The 17,372-nt window shown below is 42.3% G+C and overlaps 1 protein-coding gene across 4 annotated transcripts in view; it reads left to right on the top strand.

Moving 5' to 3' along the window:
- RNF17 (ring finger protein 17) overlaps positions 1–17,372 on the top strand; it is a 46,722-nt gene that overhangs the window by 13,240 nt on the left and 16,110 nt on the right. For all 4 annotated transcript variants that reach the window (XM_028726263.2, XM_077927062.1, XM_077927064.1 and 1 more), the window contains 13 exons: positions 421–576; positions 853–1,042; positions 3,082–3,253; positions 5,055–5,245; positions 6,704–6,842; positions 7,729–7,888; positions 8,692–8,807; positions 9,301–9,421; positions 10,470–10,590; positions 11,074–11,298; positions 16,215–16,365; positions 16,700–16,818; positions 17,227–17,317. In XM_028726263.2, coding sequence (XP_028582096.2) covers positions 421–576; positions 853–1,042; positions 3,082–3,253; positions 5,055–5,245; positions 6,704–6,842; positions 7,729–7,888; positions 8,692–8,807; positions 9,301–9,421; positions 10,470–10,590; positions 11,074–11,298; positions 16,215–16,365; positions 16,700–16,818; positions 17,227–17,317 — 1,952 coding nt within the window. The remainder of the gene's footprint in view (positions 1–420; positions 577–852; positions 1,043–3,081; positions 3,254–5,054; positions 5,246–6,703; positions 6,843–7,728; positions 7,889–8,691; positions 8,808–9,300; positions 9,422–10,469; positions 10,591–11,073; positions 11,299–16,214; positions 16,366–16,699; positions 16,819–17,226; positions 17,318–17,372) is intronic.

Here is a 17,372-nt window from a genome sequence, read left to right on the forward strand (position 1 = left end):
CTTTCCAGCCGGTTGCCAGAGTTGTGTGGCTAATTCCCTTTGTTTTTAAAACAATATTCTTACAAGTACATAGCAACCTGCTCTTGATGCATTGTTTTTCTTACATAGGCTGCAGCTGGAATCAATATTTTATTAATGAAATCAGTTATTACATAATTGATTTCATTAATAAAGTACTGATCGATTAAGTGAAGAAGAATAATTTAAAGGCATATTTGCACATTCATTGGTGTGTTCAAATCATTTCTCAGAAATGAGCACCAAATCATTTCAGAATGTGCATGTCACCCTTTCTGTAACAATACAAACTTATTAATTTGTACTGTCTCAAAATGTTGTTTTTCAGTAGTGTGCATAAATGTTCCCTATGATCTTCCTTCACTGTTACATCACCTTTCTTCCCCACTCTGTACCACACAGATGCTCCAGAATTAGTTTTTGTCAGCAGTGTTCTAAATCCTTGCCACTTCTACGTTCGAAAAGTTTCGCAGAAGAAAGCAGCTGTTCGTTTGGAAAAAACTCTGAGGCAATTCTGCAATCATAAAAGGTCCTACCCTAGTGACATTTTGGAACTAGGTAACAACACTTCTCAAATCTTTTGACTAATAATGTTTATATAATTTCAGAGTTTTGTTTTTTTATTCCTGTGAGGGGGGTATATATTGTGGGTTTTACTAAGTAACCTTTTAATATTGTAGAGGTCTGCAGTCATTTTGGACCCAGGAACTCATTTGGAAATCAGTCTCTTGAGGATACCACCAAAAAATGGCTGCTGTGATAGACTGCCTAATCTCAAATGTTCCTCTCAATGAGAATATTTTGCAACAAATTGTGTATTGAAACTTATTTCAGGTTCAAGAATCTTTGTTAAAAGCAAGGAACATGGAATGTGGTGTCGTGGAAAAATCATTGAACTGATGCCGTTGCAGAAGACAAATGAGCTGAAGCCCCGTGGTCCAACAAAGTACAAAATTTGTGATATAGCAATGATGAAAATATTCCTTGTGGACTTTGGGCATATTGAAGCTTTGATTATTTCAAGGTATGCTTTTTTGCCTTTATTTGCCAGATGGTGGTTTTGCCATATTGCTTTCTAGTGGCAATGTATAAGGTGCACCAATTTCTAGTGATGAAAAGGAGAGTGGATTTAAAGCCTCATTACCATTTCATTTGTTCATTGCCTTGTGCAGGAGAATCTCAAGACAACCTGCTGTAAAAACAATCTTCATAAGGCAGAAATGAAGAACAATAAGAGTGCATAATTTGCTCAGTTAATTGCTGATGTGATTCAAATAGTGTTCAGGCATTAAATATAAAAAATAATAATCACAAGCTAGCTATCTCTTAACTGCATGTGATGATGTGAATTTTGCATGTAGGTCCTCCGTGAACATGTGATTCTTCTACATCCATTCATGGTAGATGGATTATGTAATCTGGGTCCGTGCATAGAATCCGGTTCTTCCTCCCCCACCCAATTATTGATTAAAATATTTTAACTGGGGCCATACCACCATAAAGCCACGTATAGGGGAATTTTACAAATAGACCTTCCTGCCTTCTTCACGTAGGCCCCAGTTCATATTCCAGATTATGTGGTCCCATGCCTGTCAGTTTGCCATGCACAAATGATATCATGGTTTCTTCTTGTTTAGGGGACATGTATTTAGAACTACATAGGTGTGTAATGAGAGAAAATTGCAAATCCCCACCCCCACCCCAATGACTCCAGGATGAGTTCATTGGCTTCCCTTGGTTCTGACGTTTCCAAATTGTTTTTAACTTCACGTACAACATACTGCAGTAGTCTTAATCTAGGGGTTATCAGTTCTATGAGCCACCCAACAGCTTGATTACCGTATTTTTCGCTCTATAACACGCACCTGACCATAACACGCACATCGTTTTTAGAGGAGGAAAACAAGGAAAAAAATTCTGAATGAAACAGTGGATGTATCATTTTTGTGCTTCATGCTGTGGCCACAGACATGTGATCTGATGGTGAATTTGGGGTAGCTCAATGCAAAGATCCTGAGGATCCATGTGGATCCATGCTTTTTAACCACATTTTTGCACCATTGCAGACCCAGGCAACAGTGGGTGTGTGATTTTAGGGGGGCAGGCTGCTATGTGATCTGATGGTGAATTTGGGGTGGCCCAATGCAAAGATCCTGAGGATCCATGTGGATCCATGCTTTGTAACTACATTTTAAGTGGGGAGTGAAGGAAAAACACAGAAGGGACAAGAGAGCGGTGTGCAGAGAAGCAGCTGGCTAAGAAAGCAGGAGAGGGATTTTACGGGAGGGAGGAAAGAAAGGCAAAAGTTTCCACAAACCGAAGCCAGCTTTCTCTCTCCTCCTGCATGTTTTCTGGCTGCCTGCGAGGAGCACGGAGAGGAATTAGAAGGAAAGACCTCTGCTTTCCCCTCTGCTTGCCTGGAGGGGAGGGGATTTGCCTGCTCTTTGTTCCGTTTGAGCAAACACAGCAACGAAACAGAGGAGGGTGGGCAGTAAGACCCTGAGGCAGAATGCAGGAAAGCAACCACTTCCTCTTTTCAGGTTTCCCTCTCCGGCACAACGCACGATTGATTTTTGCTGATTTTTGTTCCTGCGCTCCACTAATCGGCTCCAGGGACCCCCCCCCACATTCGCTCCATAACACGCACAGACATTTCCCCTTCCTTTTTAGGAGAAAAAATCTGCGTGTAATAGAGAGAAAAATACGGTATTTTGCACTTGGAAAACCTCGGGTTCAATTCCTGAACATCTCGAGGGTTATTACAGAGCTCTGTCCCATCATCTGATCCATTTAACTGAAGAGCCGTTTTCAGAGTAGATTATAGTTGGAGCTGGTCTAAAACAACTTATTATAAAACTATCTTAATTAGAGCAGATAGGAAATATTTTGCTGATTTGCTTTTTATGATCTCTTTTGAATAATACAGTTCAGTTGTTCCCAGTAAAGCATCTCTTAAACAGAAAACTTTTTAGACTTAAAAAATCTGCCTATTGATGTTGAAGCATTTTATTCCAAGCTTATATTGAGAAATAATATTTGTTATCTTCTCTTTCTGCCATCAAGCGTACCAAATAACATTGGCATTAATCCAGAACATATCACTCTAGAATATATAGTGACTGCAGACTTTTGCTTGGTTGTGAAGAAACCTGACATACATATAGAGGCACAACTTAGTGGTATAAATCATTTAGCACTACAGTGCTCCCTGAAGGACATTGTTCCCAAAGATTCAGTAAGTAAGAACTATGTTGTCTGGACTTCTGCATTCTTAGAGAAGTTAGATAATATCTTTTTTAAAGAAACAATTGAATGTTCATATTCTGATTTTTCCTGATTGAGATGGCTTTCCCTTCCTTCGTAATGATGTAATGTGCCTAACTTTTTAGAACAGTGGTCAGCAAACCTTTTCAGCAGGGGGCCAGTCCACTGTCCCTCAGACCTTGTGGGGGGCCAGACTATATTTTGGAGAGGGGGAAATGAACAAATTCCTATGCCCCACAAATAACCCAGAGATGCATTTTAAATAAAAGGACACATGTAAAAACACGCTGATTCCCGGACTGTCTACAGTCCGGAGTTTTGGGCTGGGCTGCCATCAGTATGCCGATGACACCCAACTCTATCTGTTGATGGATGGCCATCCTGACTCGGCCCCAGACACACTGATCAGATGTCTGGAAGCTGTGGCTGGATGGTTACGTGGGAGCCGGTTGAAGTTAAATCCTTCGAAGACAGAGGTCCTTTGGCTGGGACGGAGCGATATGGGATTGAGGGGGCAACTCCCATCTCTTGCGGGGGTGCAATTAGTGCCAACATCATCCGTTAAGAGTTTGGGTGTAATCTTCGATACCTCCCTCTCTATGGAGGCGCAGATTACAGCTATAACAAAGGCAGCATTTTTTCATCTCCGCCAAGCTAAGCAGTTGGCTCCTTATCTCTCTCGCCCTGACCTAGCCACTGTGATCCACGCGACGGTCACCTCCAGACTGGATTATTGTAACTGGCTCTACGTGGGGCTGCCCTTGAGACTGACCCAGAAACTCCAGCGGGTGCAGAATGCCGCGGCGAGACTCATTATGGGGTCTTCGCTGCGAGATCATATCCATCTGGTATTATACCAGCTGCACTGGCTCCCGGTGGAGTACAGGATCAGGTTTAAGGTGCTGGTTTTAACCTTTAAAGCCCTATATGGCCTAGGACCCTCGTACCTACGGGACCGCCTCTTCTGGTATGTCCCACAGAGAAATCTACGGTCTGCAAATAGAAACATCCTAAAGATCCCAGGCCACAAAGAGGTTAGGCTGGCCTCAACTAGAGCCAGGGCCTTCTCGGTCGCGGCTCCAATCTGGTGGAACGCTCTGTCACAAGAGACTAGGGCCCTGCAGGACCTGACATCCTTCCGCAGGGCCTGCAAGACAGAGCTGTTCCACCAGGCCTTTGGTCAGGGCGCGGCCTGACCCCCTCCTCTGGCAATCGGCAATATGCACAGAATTTGGCTTGATGGTTGCCATTAATTTGATTTTAATTTAATTTGATTTAATTAATTTTATAATGAATGTTTTAGAATGTTGGATTATTTTTATTGTTGTTAGCCGCCCTGAGCCCAGCTTCGGCTGGGGAGCGCGGGATATAAATAAAATTTATTATTATTATTATTATTATTATTATTATTATTATTATTATTATTACAGGCTGGATTTAGAAGGCGATTGGGCCAGATCCGGCCCCCGCGCCTTAGTTTGCCTACCCACACAGATCATTCCTAGTTGTGATTGCACAGAATACCCATTCAAAGAACAGTTATGAGTAAACATTGCTAGTTCAATTTGGAAAAAATTAATTGGTGTGGTATGGTGTCTGAATTATTTTTTTTTAAGTCTTGATGTGTTTGGATGCCATGCAATGTACATAACAGTGTGGTTAAGTTCTGAGTTTTGTTACATATTGGGTATTTAGTAGTTCTTGGTACTGTATTTAAATCCTAAAGTCTGCAGGTGGATAGGATTCTGAACTTCTCTCTCCCCCTGCAATAGGCTGAAGGTTGGAGCAGAAAAGCAAGGACAGAATTTTTGAAAATGGTAAAAAACAAAGCTGTTCTAATGAAAGTCTTCAGAGAAGAGGATGGTGTGCTTATTGTTGATCTGATGAAACCGCCAGCAAACAAAATAAGTAGTGACATGCCTGTATCTCTCAGAGATGCTTTAGTTTTTATGGACTTGGCAAGGTATATGCAATACAAAGCATTTCAGGGTTAGAGATAAAATAGGGTTATTTTTTAAAATGTGCTTAATTAAAACTAATTCCTCTTGAAATCATGAAACACACTTTAGGTGAGTTTGATTATGTGTTGGGGGAGGTTATGTCTGCTATAAAGACTAGATTAAGATGACAACATCTTATTTTTCTCTGCTGCTGGCATGATTAGCTGCAAATGCTTAATTACTAAAATTCTAAATTGTTCTCTCCAGTTGGGCTTTCAGCCACTTTATTTTTCACATTCAAACTGAATACTAAAGCCGTTCGGGAGCCAAGGTACGACTGTATTCCTTTATAACAGAGCGCAAGAATTTGCTACAAATTGACTAAAGCCCGCTAACTGTTAGATACCACTAACCTAAATATTTTTTAAAAAAGATTTGGTGTAGTGAGGGTGAGAATGGAGAATCATAGAATTGTGGTACTGGAAGGGACCTAAAGTCAGTTTTCGCCATTTTTCCATCATCCTGTTTCCCTTAATCTGTTCAGTTTATTTCCCCACCTTCCAGAGTGGATAAATGTCTTACGATTCAATTTTTTATTTTAAAATGCAAATGCTGTGTTTTTCTTAAGATACAGTAGTATGAAATCTGGATATAAGCATGTTGGTCCCATAGTTTATATCTTAAAACTGATCAGTGCCTCTGCCAGAGACATGGAATTGGAGGAGGCGTCTCTGTGTAAGTGAAGAATCAATCTGATCCTTCCCGATATCTGCATATCCTACTCTACCTGCCAAATAATGGCATTTCATTTCCATCTCATGAAATAAACTGCTTGGGCTTGCCCAGTAACTTTCAGACCTTGTTCCTACTTACTGGTCATGGGCATTTCGTTTTTGTTTGCTGATTTGTTCTTCTGAGGCTGCAACTGGGCGAAGGCAGAGTAAAGCAGAAAAGGGCGACACTAGAAAGTCAGGAAAGAGGAAACTGTTGGCTATGCGTGTTCCTATAGTGTCATACTTTGCCTGCAGTCTTACACACAAATACCATATTTTTCCGTCTATAAGACGCCCCCATGTGCAAGGCGACCTCTATTTTTTAACCCAAAATTAAGAAAATGCACTATGCACTACCCATGTATAAGACGACCTCTTATTTTAAACTTCAAAAATTTCGGAAAAAATACAGTCTTATACAAGGGAAAATACAGTATGTCTCGCTCCTTCTCATGTGTTTCAAATGCAGGTCATTAAATTGGTTCTGTGGAATTCAGTGGAAGCCAGTCCTTTTTTTCAAGGGGTGCTCAAGGGTACACAGTATCGGCACCTCTTTTTTTGTTTTGTTAAAAAATGTGGCACTTACTGTAACAACTTCATCCTGAGTACTGGCATCTATTTTTCTAGAAAAAGGCAGTGGTGGGGGCCATAGAAAACGTCCTTTTGTGACTGACTTCAGCAGTTCATTCTAGATTCTTACTTTACTAGGTTTCGTGCTGAAGTTTCTGATCAACCTGAAAACATTGAATTCCTGCAGTACTGGGCACCTGCGATACCAGAGAAAAATACAGAAGTCACCATTGTTGTTAGTTATATTACTAGCCCAGGTGATTTCTACATTCAGCTAGTAAGTATTATTCAGTATATTTAATTTTTGTGTTGACATTATTGAAAAATGCTCCTGAGATTTGGTATGATATGATTTGATTTGTTATTAATTTTGCTATTAATTGGAATATTATTAATGGAAAATTGATAAAAAAATATTTTACAAAAAGAAAAGAAAAATGCTTCCTGAAGTGCTTTACACTTTCTATTTTGGAACATAAAAAGATAAGTTTATTGCTGGAAATTGGGAGGAGTATGTTTTTCAAGTTACCATTTCAGATGTATAAAATCCATTAATAGATCTTTTTCTAGTGCTTGTTTAATATACAGATCACTCGGAACCTAAATGGGGATTATGTTCCAGGGACATGAAGCCACAGTTGCCTTAGGAACTGCACAAGTAATCTTCCTTTCCGGAGCCAGCACACTAAAGGAATCTTCACCACCACCACCACCACCATCCTGAAGCAAAGCAGATACTTTTTTAGCTCTCTGCCTTGCTTTTATTGGGCTCTGAGAGGTTCTCGTGAGATGTTATGGGGCTGATGAGCCCATGTGAGACCCTCCCAAAGCCCAGTAAGCAAGGCAGCGAGCTTAAAAACTCTGGCCGTGCCAGAAAAACTCGGCATGGAAAGTGCTAAGAGCTCTCCACCTTGCATGCGATTAATTTGCAATGTCAACTGAGCAAGTCTCCAATATCAGCTGCATACCTATCTGATATGCATCTTCACGCATCAGTCTGGCTTCAGTGTGTCATGTGCTACTTTCCCCCATTTCTTCAGCAGATGTAAAATCGAGTTCTTTAGGTACAGAGTGCATCAGTTTGACTTTCTGTGTGATGTTACATTTAGTAAGAGTGTGTTGACTGCAATCCATAGTGATTAATACTGTTTCCGTTGCGTTAGGTAGAAGAAGGTCCAGAATTTGCAGCTTTTCTGAGCAAAGTTGAGGAAGTATATAAAAATGACAGCAGAGTTGGCTTGGAAATTCTCTGTCCAGTCCAGGGTCAACCGTGCATAGCAAAATTCGAAGAGGATGGAGTTTGGTACAGGGCACAGGTTGTTGGTAAGTAACTATAGTATTAAGTTAGAGGGCTTTTGTTTTGACGCTTCCCCCGCCCCCAATCAAATCGCCTCTATATTTTCAAGACACCTATTTAATTCATTTTCTGTTTTAAATGAATGCTGGTTTTTCCCATTTCATTCTCCCACTGTGATTTCTTTTTCTTATGTCCAAGTAATACACCCATCTTTCCTACAATGAAGCAGGGTTTAATAGCCACATGGCTCGACTTCTCTAGTTTGTGCTAAACCGTAGGTAGGTTGAAGTTGCAGCCAAAACAGGCAAACGATGGTTCACAGTTGAGCTCCAAATGAGAATTTGAAACCCACTTCAAAATTTAGGTTTTAATTCTGATCTGTGGGGCAAGTGTTAAACCATGGTTTGCCATTTCGGATATGGGGTGCCGTAACTTGTTCATTAACATGCTACCGTTCTTAGTTTTTTAATATAACATATAAAACCATAGATTTTTTTTATTGAAAAACAGGCTAATGAATTCTCTTGGTTTAATAATGTAAAAGAGCATCTGACTCTTGTGTGTTGATATTGCCATTATTACAAATTGTCATGTATGCAGTATTTGATGGATGGTTTTGAAGGAAGTGATGTTGATTTCAAAGTTTGTGTGTGGAGCTCGGAGGGCATTACATATATCTGCAGTAACATTGCTCTCCTTAACGCTGCACCTCAATCACCGAGGTACGGCTGGACTGAGACGGTTATTGTTGTAGGTGTACACAAATGTTTCCTATAATTTTATAATGTCCACATATCATTGATTCCTAACCGCATAATGTTTTCTAAAGGATTGCCAGGCCACCAAGAAGTTGAGGTTAAATATGTTGACTTTGGGAACACTGCTAAAATAAATGTGCAAGACATGCGTAAAATCAAAGATGAGTTTTTAGCTCTCCCAGCAAAGGTAAGTTAGAACTGCATCCCGCATGAGTTAAATCTAAATTTGCAGAATGCCATGTATTCCTGACAAAGCACCTTCTGTGCAGCTTGGAGTTCAGTTCCTAATGTTTCTGAATTATCTTCTCTTATAAAGTGTAATTCTGTGTCCACTAAATTCTAACAATATGATAAATGTAATAGAAGTGAGCCGTGTGTCAAGCTTTTCTCTAAGAATCTATCTCCCCTCCAACACATGCAGAGCTAAAGAAATTTTCACACAAGTGCCATGTTTTAAGAGTGGGGCAAGTTGCTGTTGTGCGAAAAGTAGGCACCCTGCGGCTCAGCAGTGGGTCCGATAATAGTTGTGCTATAGCAAGAAAGCACTACAGGAGATGCGTACTTAATTGTTGCCTAGATTAGAGATTGCTGGGAGCCCTGTGTAAGCACACTGAAATTTCATTAAAGGAACGATGGCATTGAAACTAAATAAACAAATTGGGCTATGTTTCATAATTTAGGCCATCAGGTGCAAGCTGGCCCATATCATACCAAATAAAGGAGCAAATGAATGGAGTAGTAAATCGAAGGACAGATTTGAAGAACTAATTCAAGATAAATGTATGCTCTGCTTTATTATTGGTAAGTGTTTGCCTGTCTTGAGTAACTTACTCAGTAATTGAGAGTCAAATAGAGTTGCTGACTCAAAACTCAAATCATCCATTCTCACTCAGTGGACAGCAACTTGATAGGGACAGTGCCTCCCATCCAGCCTGTCAGGGAAATTCTCAATTTCTCCTTGGGATAAGTACCTTAATGTTGTTAGGACTGCTTGCTGCTCTTGTCATCGGTGTAGGACTATTTCCCTTTCCCTACCTAATTGGATTAGCTCGGTGCTCAGCTATGCCCAGCCAGAACACCGGGGCAGCTTATTCCCAACCCCGTCAATGGTTTTCCAGTTGGAAGGAGGGGCAGGTATTCGGAATTCAGCCATAAAACATGCTGGCTAACTCTTAAGTCACAAAATAAATAAAAAAATTCCTTCCAGTAGCACCTTAGAGACCAACTAAGTTTGCTATTGGTATGAGTTTTCGTGTGCATGCACACTTCTTCAGATACACGAAATGCACACGAAAGACAAACTTAGTTGGTCTCTAAGGTGCTACTGGAAGGAATTTTTTAAATTTTGTTTCAACTACAGCAGACCAACACGGCTACCTACCTGTAATCTTAAGTCACAGTATCCTATTAACCTACATCACCTGACCATTTTGGTGACAAATGAGATAAAATTATTTGTAAGAATATGGAGCTTTGGAAATATCGGAGGCTTTCAGAACACTTTTTTCAAAAAAATAATCCTGTTTTTTAATGCAGAGACTTAAATTATCTGTCACATAAATACACAGGCACTACATTTTATTAAGTAATTGTCTCAAAGGAGCCTTCTGGTCTTAATAATTGGTTTTCTTTGTTCCTCACCTTTCTACGTAACTTTTTAAGGTAGCTTACAAAATGCAAAAGCAATTAAAAATCACAGTAGGTAAAAGCAATAAAATCCCAACATAATGAAGTAAAATAAAATGGTTCACAGCTAAGACCTTCATCATGCCGCCTCCTTTCCCCAACACTCGTAGCTAATTTCTTTCCTTTGACATTTTGAACTTAAACCTCTTTCAACTACCTCTAGAAAAATCTGAAGACAATATACTGTCTGTTGAGCTCTATGAAAGTGTATGTGTGCCACCAAAGGCATCTTGGAGTGTTAACAGCCTCTTGGTTAAAGAAGGTCTGGCATCTTATATATTAAGGTGAGTGTGCTGCTTCATTAACTTCAACATGCTCATAATCTTTTTGCAACTTCTGAATTTGAGCAGCCCAATATTTCTCAGTGAAGTGTATGTAATGTCATCTCAGGTAGTGCTTAAATGGCTTGGCTTAGTGTTGTGTACAAACCTAGACTCACGATTTTGTCTCATTCCAAACAAACTGAACACTAAGCCAAGAAACAAACCTTGGTTCACAGTTCATGGTTCATTTTGGAGCAGGACAAACCACACCACAAGCCCAAGTTTGTGCATAGCAAGGGTAGTGTGACATTGTGGTGATTTATTTTTTACTGTAAACCATCATTCTTGCTTGTTTACACTTAGCCATGGTTTGGCTAAATGTTAACATGCCAACCAGGTCTTTGTTTAAAACTTGTTGGTCATGTTTTGTGGAGGGCATTTCTGCTTCTATTTGTCTGATACTGGCAGATGAAACAAAAAACTAAATAAAACCAAATTCTACAGTGACACCAAAATGATTACTGAATCACATCATGAAGTTTGGGATCCTACTCCAGAAGAACTATTCAAAGCTCATGGAAATAATTTACAGCCTGGGAATGAAGAGCCGATACAGTTTGAAGGTACAAAATTAGATTGCAGCAAAGAACTGCAAGTGCGAATTAGTCACGTTGTGTCCCCAAGCAAGTTCTACGTGCATTTGATGTCATCAGAACAAATTCTGAAAAGGTAAGTTCCTTTTCCCACTTAGAATCATAATAATAATAATAATAATAATAATAATAATAATAATAATAATAATAATAATTTATTATTTATACCCCGCCCATCTGGCTGAGTTTCCCCAGCCACTCTGGGCGGCTCCCAATCAGTGTTAAAAACAGTACAGCGTTACATATTAAAAACTTCCCTGAACAAGGCTGCCTTAAGATGTCTTCTGAATATCAGGTAATTATTTATCTCTTTGACATCTAATGGGAGGGCGTTCCACAGGGCGGGCGCCACTACCGAGAAGGCCCTCTGTCTGGTTCCCTGTAGCCTCACTTCTCGCAATGAGGGAACCGCCAGAAGGCCCTCGGCGCTGGATCTCAGTGTCCGGGCTGAATGATGGGGGTGGAGACGCTCCTTCAGGTATACAGGACCGAGGCCGTTTAGGGCTTTAAAGGTCAGCACCAACACTTTGAATCGTGCTCGGAAACGTACTGGGAGCCAATGCAGGTCTCTCAGAACCGGTGTTATATGGTCCCGGCGGCCACTCCCAGTCACCAGTCTAGCTGCCGCATTCTGGATTAATTGCAGTTTCCGGGTCACCTTCAAAGGTAGCCCCACGTAGAGCGCGTTGCAGTAGTCCAAGCGTGAGATAACTAGAGCATGCACCACTCTGGCGAGACAGTTCGCGGGTAGATAGGGTCTTAGCCTGCGTACCAGGTGAAGCTGGTAGACAGCTGCCCTGGACACAGAGTTAACCTGCGCCTCCATGGACAGCTGTGAGTCCAAAATGACTCCCAGGCTACGCACCTGGTCCTTTAGGGGCACAGTTACCCCATTCAAGACCAGGGAATCCCCCACACCAACCCGCTCCCTGTCCCCCAAAAACAGTACTTCTGTCTTGTCAGGATTCAACCTCAGTCTGTTAGCCGCCATCCATCCTCCAACCGCCTCCAGGCACTCACACAGGACCTTCACCGCCTTCACTGGTTCTGATTTAAAGGAGAGGTAGAGCTGGGTGTCATCTGCGTACTGATGAACACCCAGTCCAAACCCCCTGATGATCTCTCCCAGCGGCTTCATATAGATATTAAAAAGCATGGGGGAGAGGACAGAACCCTGAGGCACCCCACAAGTGAGAGCCCAGGGGTCTGAACACTCATCCCCCACCACCACTTTCTGGACACGGCCCAGGAGGAAGGAGCGGAACTACTGTATGACAGTGCCCCCAGCTCCCAACCCCTCTAGACGGTCCAGAAGGATGTTATGGTCGATGGTGTCAAAGGCCGCTGAGAGATCCAGCAGAACTAGGAAACAGCTCTCACCTTTGTCCCTAGCCCGCCGGAGATCATCAACCAGCGCGACCAAGGCAGTTTCAGTCCCATGGTGAGACCTGAATCCCGATTGGAAGGGATCCAAATGGTCCGTTTCCTCCAGGCGTGCTTGGAGTTGTTCAGCAACCACCCGCTCAATTACCTTGCCCAAGAATGGCAGATTTGAGACTGGGCGATAGTTGGCCAAATTGGCCGGGTCTAAAGATGTTTTTTTAAGAAGCGGTTTAATGACCGCCTCTTTCAGCGGGTCTGGGAAGGCTCCCTCACAGAGGGAAGCATTCACCACCCCGCAGAGCCCATCGCCCAGCCCTTCCCGGCTCGCTTTTATCAGCCAGGATGGGCAAGGATCAAGGAGACAGGTGGTCGGTTTCACTTTTCCAAGCAGCCTGTCCACATCCTCGGAGGTAACAGACTGGAATTGATCCCATGTAACAGGACCAGGCAGAACTCTAGCACTCTCCCGCCCTGGCCCTGCTCCCACGGTGGAGTCTACCTCCTTCTGAATCTGAGCGATTTTATCTGCAAAAAACTTTGCAAAAGCATTGCAGGAGATCTTGGGGTCCCTACCAGGCCCCGGTGGTACAGGTGGTTCCGATAGATTGCGAACCACCTGAAAAAGTCTCCTGCTGCTGTTTTCTGCAGATGCAATGGAGGCGGCGAAGAAGGCCCTCTTCGCCGTCGCCATTGCCACTTGGTAGGCTCGACGTTGAGCTCTAACCCGTGTCCGGTCTGATTCAGAATGAGTTTTCCGCCACCGGCGCTCTAGCCGTCTCAACGATTGTTTCATCACCCTCAGCTCCGGGGAAAACCATGGGGCTGTCCGGGCTCCATGCAATCGGAGAGGGCGCTTCGGAGCCAGACAGTCAATAGCCCTGGTTAACTCCGCATTCCAGCGTGCCACCAGGGAATCAGCTGAAAGGCCATCAACTTGGGATAAAGCATCCCCTACCACTCTCTGGAAGCCAATTGGCTCCATTAAGTGGCGGGGGCGGACCATCCGAATCGGTCCCACCTCCCTGCAGAGGGGAAGGGTTGCGGAGAAGTCCAGTTGCACCAGGAAGTGATCTGACCATGGCACTTCTTTTGTTTCGCTTTTAGTTAGTGTCAGATCACCAACATCCATAGAGGTGAACACCAAGTCTAAGGCATGTCCATGGCTATGAGTTGGGCCAAACTTATTCAGGGACAGCCCCATGGAGGCCATGCTTTCCACGAAGTCCCGAGCGGCCCCTTGTAAGGTCGTGTCGGCATGGATGTTAAAATCCCCCAGGACAACCAAGCTAGGTGTCTCCAGGAGCATATCCGCCACGACCTGAAGCAGCTCGGGCAGGGAATCCTTGGTGCAGCGGGGAGGTCGGTACACCAGTAGGAATCCTGTACTGCCCCTATCATCATAGAATCATAGAGTTGGAAGAGACCACAAGGGCCATCGAGTCCAACCCCCTGCCAAGCAGGAAACACCATCAGAGCACTCCTGACATATGGTTGTCAAGCCTCTGCTTAAAGACCTCCAAAGACGGAGACTCCACCACACTCCTTGGCAGCAAATTCCACTGTCGAACAGCTCTTACTGTCAGGAAGTTCTTCCTAATGTTTAGGTGGAATCTTCTTTCTTGTAGTTTGGATCCATTGCTCCGTGTCCGCTTCTCTGGAGCAGCAGAAAACAACCTTTCTCCCTCCTCTATGTGACATGCTTTTATATATTTGAACATGGCTATCATATCACCCCTTAACCTCCTCTTCTCCAGGCTAAACATGCCCAGCTCCCTTAGCCGTTCCTCATAAGGCATCGTTTCCAGGGTCAGAGCACTTCATGCTTTTTGGTTCTTTTCATTTTTGACAATTGTTGTTGCTTAACTTTACATATTCCACAGCTCCTGCAGGATGATGAAAATAGCGATTAAACTAAGAAAGGAGTCTTTGCTGCCAGTGTGCCATGTTTTTTTCCATAAAATAACCCCTGAGGACCACAGAAAGTCATCAGAATGTTGTGTCATTCCAGGGACTTACTGTATTTGTGATTAAAGTGTACCAGTGGCAAGACACCCAGCATGTTGGCCACTTCCGATTGTGGGTGGCTGGCATGCCAGTGCTTGAAAGTTAAAGACAGAAAAATATTTTACATGGATGGATTACTAGATAAAATAGGTAGACATACACATGTATGGGGACAGGAAAGACTTGGTCCTATCCTCATGCAGAACTGGGATGGACCAGATTTTTATGGTCCTTTCATCCCTTTACCTGACATAAACGGTGGAAGAAAGTAACCAACTCTTTCTGGCCTGCTCCTGCCTACTCTGCGAAGGGAACATTCAAGCTAAGTGCTCCATGTTCTGTTTGGACAACATGCTCAAGATAATGGTGGGAGTTCAGCTACAAGCATACTAGGAGCAAATTAATTATCTGGAAGAAAGGATGCAGGGAATGCAGCCCTGGTTATGGTTTATGAACTTAGTGGTTTTTTGTACCATTGACCACAGTGTCCTGGAGAACCTCTGGTGGTTTAGGGCTGGAGGCATGGCTTTGTAGTGGATTCCACTCTACCTGCTGGGGGTGGTTTCTGAGAACAGTAATGGGGGTTTTTTTGCTCAGCCATGTGGAAACTGACCTGCAGGATTCTACATGGTTTGATCCCAATTCCCATGGTATTTAACATCTGTATGAAGCTGCTGACAAAAGTGAGTTGGAGTATAGTATCATCAAATATGCAGGCGACATGAAAATTCCCCCTCTTCCATCTGACTCAGAAGAGGCATTATGGGCTCGTTGTGGGTCGGTTGAAACCATACAAAACAAAGTTGTTCTGGGTTCTTGGATACTGGATTTGAAGAGGTACCTTGTTCTAGATGAGGTTGGACTCCACTTGAAAGAGTAGGTGCATAGCTTGAGTTGCTCCTAGAGGCTATATTGTCACTAGAAGCCTGGGTGGCTTCTGTAGCTACGGATGCCTGTTTTCTGCTTGAGCTGGTTCATTAGCTATAGGCTTTCCCAAACAGAGGGAGTCTAGCTGCAGTTAGGCATTTTATATGAACTAGAGTGGACGATTGCAATGTGTTGTTAAGTGGTGCTGCCTTTGGAAAAGGTTCAGATGTTGCGAAATGCACCATTGGTTAATGGGCACCACTGTCTGGTTTCATATAACAGATTCTAAAAGAATTGCATTGGTTGCCAATTATTAGGTGCTTATGATGACATGGTCAACTGGGGTTTAAATATTTGAAAGAACGTTTTGAGATGAGTCCCTTCTTGTGCTACTGCTGCTGATTAAGGTCCATGGGGTGGATTGACATCCCATGTACAGTTTTATTGATGCTTTATCTATGATTTCATGTTTTTTGTGTTCTCCTTTAGAAATATTGCTAATTATTTTGTGTTAATGTCATATTTGTTAAAGTCCTTGGAACTAAATGGTGAAGCGCAGGTTCTAAACCCACAACCGTGCATTATTTTCAAGACTAGAAAATAATGTACAGTTGTAATCTTAACAGTTAAATAAATTATTGACCCTACTGTATCTTTAACCTTTAGAAAAGTATGTTTCTTTCAGAACAATACTGGCAATGTAGATTTGATTGTCTATTTGGCTACTTATAATATTAGTTTACAGGAAAAGATGGCAGCCACTTACTTGGAATCAGAAAGAGAAACAGTTGAATGGAAAATTGATATGAATTGTGCTGCTTATGTACATGATCTGAATCAGTGGCAGAGAGGCGAAGTCCGCAGGATTGTTTCAGAAAGTAAACTTGAGGTAAATGCCATTATAAAATCACTGCTTTATGTAGATAAGTATCACTGTGTTCATTATGACTAGGAAGCACTCATTTGGTGATTTAATATGTGGAATTTAATGTATTCTTTATCCTTGATAAAAACTTAACTTACTAATCAGTTAAACAGGCTAAATGATGTATTACTTCTTTTGAAAATGAATGAGAGATTTTTACAGTATCATAATGAAATTTGTACTCTGTAGCCAGCTAAGAGAAATTTCCTAACAAAGCCAGCCAGAGTTTTGTAGGTCTGTGATAAGTCTAATTTGGGCCGTTGAAGAACTGTATTTTTCTTACACCTGTCTTTTGCAGGTGTTCCTCATTGACTTTGGCATAACTAAAACTATAGATATTGTCTCCCTAAGAGAACTTGAGCAGAATCTGAAGACACAGAAGCCTCTTGCAATAGAGTGCTCACTAACAGACATAAGGTAAAGTGTCCGTTTCATTCAATTCTGGAACATGCTTTCTCCCATTCTGCAAGTGTTGCAGCGGTGTTGGGATTTGAACTTGGGCCTGAAGCAGGGTGCCCAAACCTGTATCTGCTATACCATGTGTTCACATGCCATGTAGAAACACTAGGAGTGGCCATTTCCAGTGCTCCTTGGGCAGCATTTGTATTTGTCAACAAGACTTTGAAATTTCTCTATATGTTTAAAATAAGGAATGAGACTCACTGGGCAATTGAAAAACATAATGCTTAATCGAGCTGTTACAGATGTTTTTTTCCTGCCGGAAGATCTGTGTCCTCTCCAGCAATTGTATGAACAATAGGGGAGAGGGTATCATTTGAGAGGAAATGATTTTTATTTCATTCCTCCCTATGCATCTCGTTTTAGACCAGCTGGTGGGACTGAGCAGTGGACAGGAACTGCCTGCGATGTTCTTGCACGTTACTTAACTGGAGCTGTGGTAAACCTAATAATACAGGTTAGTAGCGGTATAGGCCTAACTTTAATAGAGAGCTTTGTAGTAGTAAATGTCT

This window comes from Podarcis muralis, chromosome 4 (assembly GCF_964188315.1).
Source record: "Podarcis muralis chromosome 4, rPodMur119.hap1.1, whole genome shotgun sequence".
NCBI classification, from domain to species: domain Eukaryota; kingdom Metazoa; phylum Chordata; class Lepidosauria; order Squamata; family Lacertidae; genus Podarcis; species Podarcis muralis.